The sequence below is a fragment of the Antrostomus carolinensis genome, unplaced genomic scaffold (assembly GCF_000700745.2).
Source record: "Antrostomus carolinensis isolate BGI_N321 unplaced genomic scaffold, ASM70074v2 scaffold2584, whole genome shotgun sequence".
In the NCBI taxonomy this organism is placed as follows: Eukaryota; Metazoa; Chordata; class Aves; order Caprimulgiformes; family Caprimulgidae; genus Antrostomus; species Antrostomus carolinensis.
In genome coordinates, this window is record NW_010312637.1 from 8974 (window position 1) to 16503 (window position 7530).

Consider the following 7530-nt stretch of genomic DNA (forward strand, 5'->3'; position numbering starts at 1 on the left):
TGCAATGTAAGTAAGCTGGAGAGGAAATGGGCTTTGCTATACCATTTGGAAAAGGGTAGTTTTTTTCTTACCCACGTGTTCTCTATGAGCTGGAGCACCTTGTGTTTTATATAAACCAGTTGCCCCAAGGTAAAGGAGCTTTGCTGAATATGGAAAGATTAGAAAATCCTATTGGCCTTTCACCAAGAAAAAATTTCAACTAAAACCAGCAGACCCTTAAAACCCAATAAGAATTTAAGAAAATAATATACCTCCATGGCAACATGCCCATAAATTCCCTTGGAGTGGGGGGCTGGGAAAAATGCCAAAATAAGTAAATTCCACTCGGGTCACCTGCTTGCCTGTCCAAGGTACCTAAGCAGAAACAAGTTGAAGAGTCCAGAATCCTGGTTAATTCTTCAATTAGAGAAGGCCCTCATTTCTGCTGCCATTCCACACTACATGTAATATAATCAAAAGTTGTCTTTAAAAAAATAAAAACAAAAAAAAAAGCTTTCTGCTGAATGTAACTCCTATGACTGATGGCAATCAGACACCAGAACTTTGAAGTGTCTTATTACCTCCTGGATCGCTGTAGTGGGACAGTATGGTACTCTGAACCTCGTAAGTAAATAAAGTCTTGTGGTCCAGAATCTTGGTTAATTCTTCAATTAGAGGAGGCCCTCATTTCTGCTGCCATTCTACACTACATGTAATATAATCAAGAGTTGTCTTTAAAAAAAATAAAAACAAAAAAAAAAGCTTTCTGAAACAAGACTTAGCCAGGAAGCCAGTGCTGGTCCATTTCTGGTGCAGCCAGTTCTTCCTCAGTTCATATGCAAGGCTTTGCAGTGCTGGTCATTAGGTAAGCCATTTGAATCTAGACTCAGACACCTAGGAGTAGAGTCTGCAGATGGGCTGGGTGTCTAACACCCCTTTCAACCAATGCAGTCCATTCAAAGCAGGAGATAGGGAGGAGGGAAAGTTTCAGAGTAACACAGACACAGAAACAAGCTAAAAGCAGCATCCCACCTCAGCCATTCCATCCACCATGTGGCAATGAGCAGAAGGTTTCCTACAGGAAGGGAAACACAAATCTCCACCTGTACTGTGAATTCAGGTGAAGGTATTCAACCAGGATTACAGCAGGAAGTAAGAGACGTACAAAGCAGTTAATTCATAGATATTTGGAAATGCAGAGGGGGAAGGAATTTTATTTTTTTACTTCTAAAATTGGGAGTAGGAGAGAAGGAGAAGAGAAAGAAAACATTACCTTGCTACTTGAGAAAAAGCCAAAAAACACACAGAAGAAAGATGAATTGTGTATTCAGAAAAATTAAAGGTAAAGGTAAAAGATAAATTAAATCCTCATTCTCTCCTTTTCAGAGATGATTCTGCTAGTGGTGTTCCTATGTCTCACAACTGTGTTGCCTCCATCCACTGGAGAGGTAGGATCCACACTTTATAAAAAAAATCTGCATGGGACCTGAGGCGCTTGTGGTCTGACTGAATATGGCTTTTCCTATGCACACCAATCATATGCAGAAAGAGTCTGAGTAGATATCTAGTGTCTGGAAAGCATTTATATTTGAAGTCAGTTTAATTTCAAAGCAGTAGATTAGTTCCACACTTGCACACTAAACCATCTATAAGCTCACTGTTATTTATGAGTTGGGCCAGAGATAAAGCTCCCATACACACATGCAGTAATCTGGATCTCCCAAAGATCCAGTCCTCTTTCTGTTAATTCCCCATGCTTTTACAGGCAGCAGTTACCTAACTCTGACCCTTCTTGTCCACCAGAGCTTGAGCTGTGTGCCTCTCCCTTTGCTCACAGTTCCATCCTCTCAACATGTATCACAGATTTCCCTCAAACAGCTAAATGAACTAATACACTCAATGCACACTTGGAGTGGTTCCTCCCAACCCATACTTAGTCTGAAGTTTGAAGTTTGCTACTTCTGTTTCAGAGACACTAATGTAACTGAAGGCTTGACTACCTTTCTCCCTAATTTCTGCTCTCTATGCTGCAGTCTAAAAGACTACTGTGAAGGGTTGTAAAGAGGAGGCTGAGTTCTTCACATGGCTATTTTTTAATAAAACACATGAAAAGTTTGAGAAACGCTATCAGTTATGGCAGGAGTGGAAGGAGATCTATAGCATGAAAATCATACTCACATGTTCATGTCTTCATCTAGTTTATAGATTCTGTTCCCTCAAAACCTTATGAAGGAAATTATAATAATAGTTAATTAAGTCTGATTCAGTTGTCTAAATTTAAGAGTCTACAGACATGAGAGGTTCCAGGATATCTCAACCTTCCACAGAGGGTTGGCAGATATGGTACAGGAATAAATGTTATTACTGCTTTATGCTGCAGAACCACTTAATGTGCTACTCCACATGGAAGCATCCCTAGAGATACTTGGGAGACAAAGTGTATCACAGTACCTTCTTCATTGCAAGAATCATCTCTTTGGTTCATATTAGTATTTTGGTATTTTACTGTTTCCTAGACAGGATTTAAGATTTAGTTACATTCAATTAAAAAATAAATATGACAAGTTCTTTCATTTTAGAAACATGGAAGTTTTGATGCTCTGTCAACTACCAAACTAGATCAGCAAAAGCTGATTGTTGACAAACATAATACCCTCAGGAGAGGAGTGAAACCAACTGCCAGCAACATGTTGAAGATGGTAAGTTGTGTGCTGTAAATCCATTTTTAATGAGTAAAGGATCCTATGAGAGATACAGGACCATATGCAAGATCATATTATTTTATTTAGCCATGGATTCACCCTCCAGAGTTTTCCTAAAGATTAGCTTTCCTAAAGATTAGTCATGGCCAGTACCAAAAAAAACCCATAAAGCTTGACAGGTGGAAAAAATGTCTGGAAAATTTTGTGGTGTGTGAACAGTAATGTCTTTTTCTTTTGGAGGAAAAAGAAAACGGATTCACCCTCCAGACATTTCCTAAAGATTAGGCATGGCAAGTACCAAAAAAACCCCATAAAGCTTGGCAGGTGGAAAAAAAGTCTAGAAAATTTTGTGGTGTGTGAACAATAATGTCTTTTTCTTTTGGAGGAAAAAGAAAAGGAAAGGGAGGAGCCATAGCATTGTTAAATTCGTTCTTATGCATTCTTCATCAGCCTTCACAGTTCCTATTCTTCTCCTGAGTGCATGGTGGCTTTGTTCATACTCCTCTTATCCCACAAAAGAAAGGGGAAGAAAAGGATTTTGTATACGATTTTTTTCTAAATTGAAATAGTAATTTTCAAATGTTGTTCCTTCATGAGGGATTATTAATTTGTACATGTCTAAATGACTAATATTGCATTGTTTCGTTAAGGAATGGAGTCTTCCAGCTGCAAAGAATGCCCAAAAATGGGCCAATCGATGTATTTTAAGACACAGTCCTCCTAGCATGAGAAGAACCAGTAAGTGAAGCATGAGTGTTAACTGAATAATGTTACACATGTTATTGATGTGACCAGTTTGGGTTTTGCTTCGGTTCGGTTTTTGGTTTGTGTATTTTGTTTGTTTGTTTTGGGGTTGGGTTTTTTTTGAGATGCCATTTATATTCAATGTGATTTTATTAGTGAACCAGAAAAAGGCAAAATTCTAGATATAAATCTGTCTAGTAAGTGAGAAAAGGTCAATCCCATTCCCATCCCAGTTGCATCAGTTTTACATAAGTATATCCTATTTTCTTCAGTAGGTGAAAAAAATCATAGTGAGAAGGCATATTCTCTCAAAATATCCATCAGAAAGAAGAGAACCTAGACCCAGTTCATTGCAGAACCCAGTTTGCAAACTAACTGGGAAGGAATGGGTAAAAACTAAAGGTCCAAAACCCACTGGTGGTGTTAAGCATGATTACTAGGACAAGACTCCTAATTTTCATATTCCTTGGCAATTTGCAACCTATATCTTGGAGATTCATATAAACGCTTCAGTCTTTGGATACTGACGTTACAACTGTACTATGTTAACACAGACTGATCTCTTTCTATACGGTATGTAAGATGAGAACTGCCCGTCTGTCCTCATACTTTTTGTGTATAAAACAAATCCTCTGGTTCTTATTAAGGTCAATCCCAGATGCGAACTAATGTATAAGCAGTAAAGTTGATCAGGACAACAGACCTGAATAAAAACAGTAGGTGAATTCACATGATAGTGTAGACACCTTCCTGTGTACCAGAATTAAGCTTTGCATTACTGGGATTTTCCCAAGATAACTGAGCTGTGACCTGAATAATGACTAGGTTGCTAACTTTCAAATAGCAAAATCACAGTCATGGATCTGTGGTGTACCTGTGCAGGTGTATCTACAGGCATGCAAAAGGTCTGTCTCAACCAACATACCAGTCAAACAGGCTGGTCATGCTGCAAACTGGTCAAATGACAACTTCAGTATTGACAAAGGGTGACATCGCTGAACTGGGAAAAATAAAATAATCCCTGCTGTTCTACCTGAGATGAGAACTTCCTGGAAATCATACCATCTTTTGTTATCTTTTTCTTACACATGGATCTATTACGCATTTCTCAATACCTTTCTCTTTTCAGACGTACAATGTGGTGAAAATCTCTTCATGTCATCTGGCCCTTTCTTGTGGCCAAATGTTATTCAGGCCTGGTACAATGAGGAGAAAGATTTCGAATATGGAACTGGAGCAAAAAGACAAGGTGCTGTGATTGGCCACTACACTCAGGTAGATACAACTTTTTTGTATTATCAAATAACATTTAGGCTGAATAAATAAATATCTATCTGTTAGCTAAGAAACATTTACCCTCTCAATATATTTAAAGGGAATAAGCACAATGGGAACATGAGTTATTCTGACAAAACAAGATGAAACCTTTCAAAGTAAGAGAATTAAAATGAAAATAATAGGCTAAGTGTCTTTACAGAGTAAAGATACTGGTATTTCAAAACTTCAGGAAGAAACTTATTTGTTTGTTTAACATCTGAAAATTGCTCAGACACCGGAAGAACAGTTATTAAAGTATCAAGAAGGAAATATATGTTTGTTACAGCCTACAGAATTCCATTGACCCAGAGAGGTTCCAGTTGAAAAATGGTTTAAAATAACCTCTATTCACCTACATGAAACACCAGATACAAAATTTTACATCATGATGCCTACATCATCTTCAATAGTTTTAATTGAATAATATATATATATAATTGAGACAGTTTAACTCAAATATTTTATGTATATATGTGTGATAAATTATCATGATATCCTAAATGTTATTTGATTCAGGGGTGAAATCAGGGGGGGAAAAAAAAGGTTTTCTAGCCAGGTGTGTCTTATATTTTACTATAAAAGCTAAATGAAGTGACTTAACTTGGTTGCAAATGTTTCTTTAATGCATACTGTACTTAAAAGATTTCCAAATGTATATTTTCTCATTCTTCCATAATTTTTATTCTTATACCTACAGGTGGTTTGGTACAATTCTTATCAGGTTGGATGTGCTCTCTCTTTCTGTCCCAACAGTACATACAAATACTTTTATGTCTGCCAATACTGCCCTGCGTACGTATTGATTCCGATTCTGGAACTTCTTATTACATTATATAAATTAGTCAAGAGCTGGTGAAATTTGTAACAGGGCACATCACCCATAGCTGAAGAACAGGTTTGTAGAGTGTATTAGGAATATGAAAAGACAGAAATATTCTCATAAAATAATTTGTCAAACAAGCAAAAGCATAAAACATACAAAAGAGACACATATTTTCAGAATAAATTTCATTAGCTTAAAATTACTAATTTTCATAACAGTAAATCACAAATAAGTATTTTCCATATTCTACTGGAAATCGTGGTTCAGAAAGGCTTCTCAATATGTACAGTAGAGTGAAAACTGTGATTAATACCAAAAACTGTAGTGGGAATTTCAAGGCAGTGATGATTTCATAATGTGCCTAAAATTAATTTTCACATTCATATCTTAATATATTGTGGTGGGTTGACCTCGGCTGACCACTAGTAACCCACCAAGCTGCTCTATCACCACCCCTCCCTCCCCCCCAATTGGACAGGGGGAGAAAAAATATAAGAAAAACCTTGTGGGTCAAGATAAGAACTAGGAGATCACTCACCAGTTCCTATCACAGGCCAGATAGACTCAACTTGGTGAAATTAGCTTAATTTGTTGCCAGTCAGAGTAGGATAATGAGAAATAAAATCAAAACCCACATTCTGCCCATTCCTCTCTTCTTCCCAAGCTCAATTTCACTCCCAATTTCTCTGTCTTCACCCCCTGTGAGGTGCAGAGGGACAGGGAATGGAAGTTGTGGTCAGTTTGTAACACGCTGTCTCTGCCACTCCTTTCTACTCATGCTCTTCTCCTGCTCCAGAGTGGGGTCCCACCCATGGAAGACACTCCTTGTCAAATTTCTCTAATGTGAGTCCCTTCCACAGGCTACAGTTTTTCACAAACTGCTCCAGCATGGGTCCTTTCCACAGGCTGCAGTCCTTCAGGAACAGACTGCTTCAGTGTAGGTCCCCCACAAGGTCACAGGTCCTGCCAGAAGACCTGTTCCAGTGTGGGTTCCTCTCCACTGGGTCACAGCTTCCTTCAGGTGCATAAACTTCCTCTGGCATGGCGTCCTCCACAGGGTACAGGGGAATCCTTCTCCTCCTCTTCCCTCACTGACCTTGGTGTCTGCAGGGCTGGTTCTCTCACATATTCTCAGTCCTTTCTTCTGGTTGCTCTTGCACAGAAGTTTTTACTCTTTCTTAAATATGTTATCACAGAGGTGCTACCATCATCACTGATTGGCTCAGCTTTGGGCAGCAGCGGGTCCAACTTGGAGTCAGCTGGCACTGGCTCTGTCTGAAACAGGGGCAGCTCCTGGTGTCTTCTCTCAGAAGCCACCCCTGCCAATTGTCCCCCACTCCACTAGCAAAACATTTCCCAATAAACCCAACACATATATAGAAATTGTTTGACATATAACCAAAGACTGAGTGTAAATTAATATAGGTATGTATCTGTATAATTAAGTTTTATTCTCACAGATGTTCTAGTGACATTATAGCTAATGTTGGTTCTGTTGCTGTTTCAGCGGGAATCTGGTAACTTCAATTCCAAGACCCTACAAAGCAGGAAAACCCTGTGGTGATTGCCCTAATGCTTGTGAAAATGGATTATGCAGTAAGTTTTAAGCATTTTAATTGTGACTCTGGTAATGTTGATGCTTTTTAAAATCTCAATTAATTTATGCAAATAGAAATTTTTTGAAATTATTTGTTCAAATACTAGGCCAAAAGCACTATTACAGATCCACATTTCAGCATGCTTGTTGCTTTATCACGGTGGGATGACTTGTGGAGTGAAACCAGAGAAAGAGTCTGACGGGGATGGGCAAATTATAGACAGTAGCTGGTGTGCATTGTGACACAGATACCCTCCACTTCATGGATCAGGATATTCATATGGCCTAGATACTTTCATTAAAGATGACAATGTCTGGGTCTTTCTTACATCTGGGTAGGAACAACCTCAGGTTCCAGTACAGGCTGG

At 38.5% G+C, this 7530-nt stretch overlaps 1 protein-coding gene across 1 annotated transcript; it reads left to right on the forward strand.

The window, feature by feature from the left end:
* Positions 1-1367: 1367 nt before the first annotated feature.
* On the forward strand, positions 1368-7161 carry LOC104519018 (cysteine-rich venom protein TEL1; the record flags this gene model as incomplete). The annotated part of the gene is made up of 7 exons (XM_029084758.1): positions 1368-1427; positions 1783-1833; positions 2559-2678; positions 3332-3419; positions 4555-4700; positions 5440-5534; positions 7073-7161. Coding segments are annotated over exons 1-7 (649 nt in total), but the record flags the coding sequence as incomplete, so codon positions are not given.
* Positions 7162-7530: the final 369 nt, after the last annotated feature.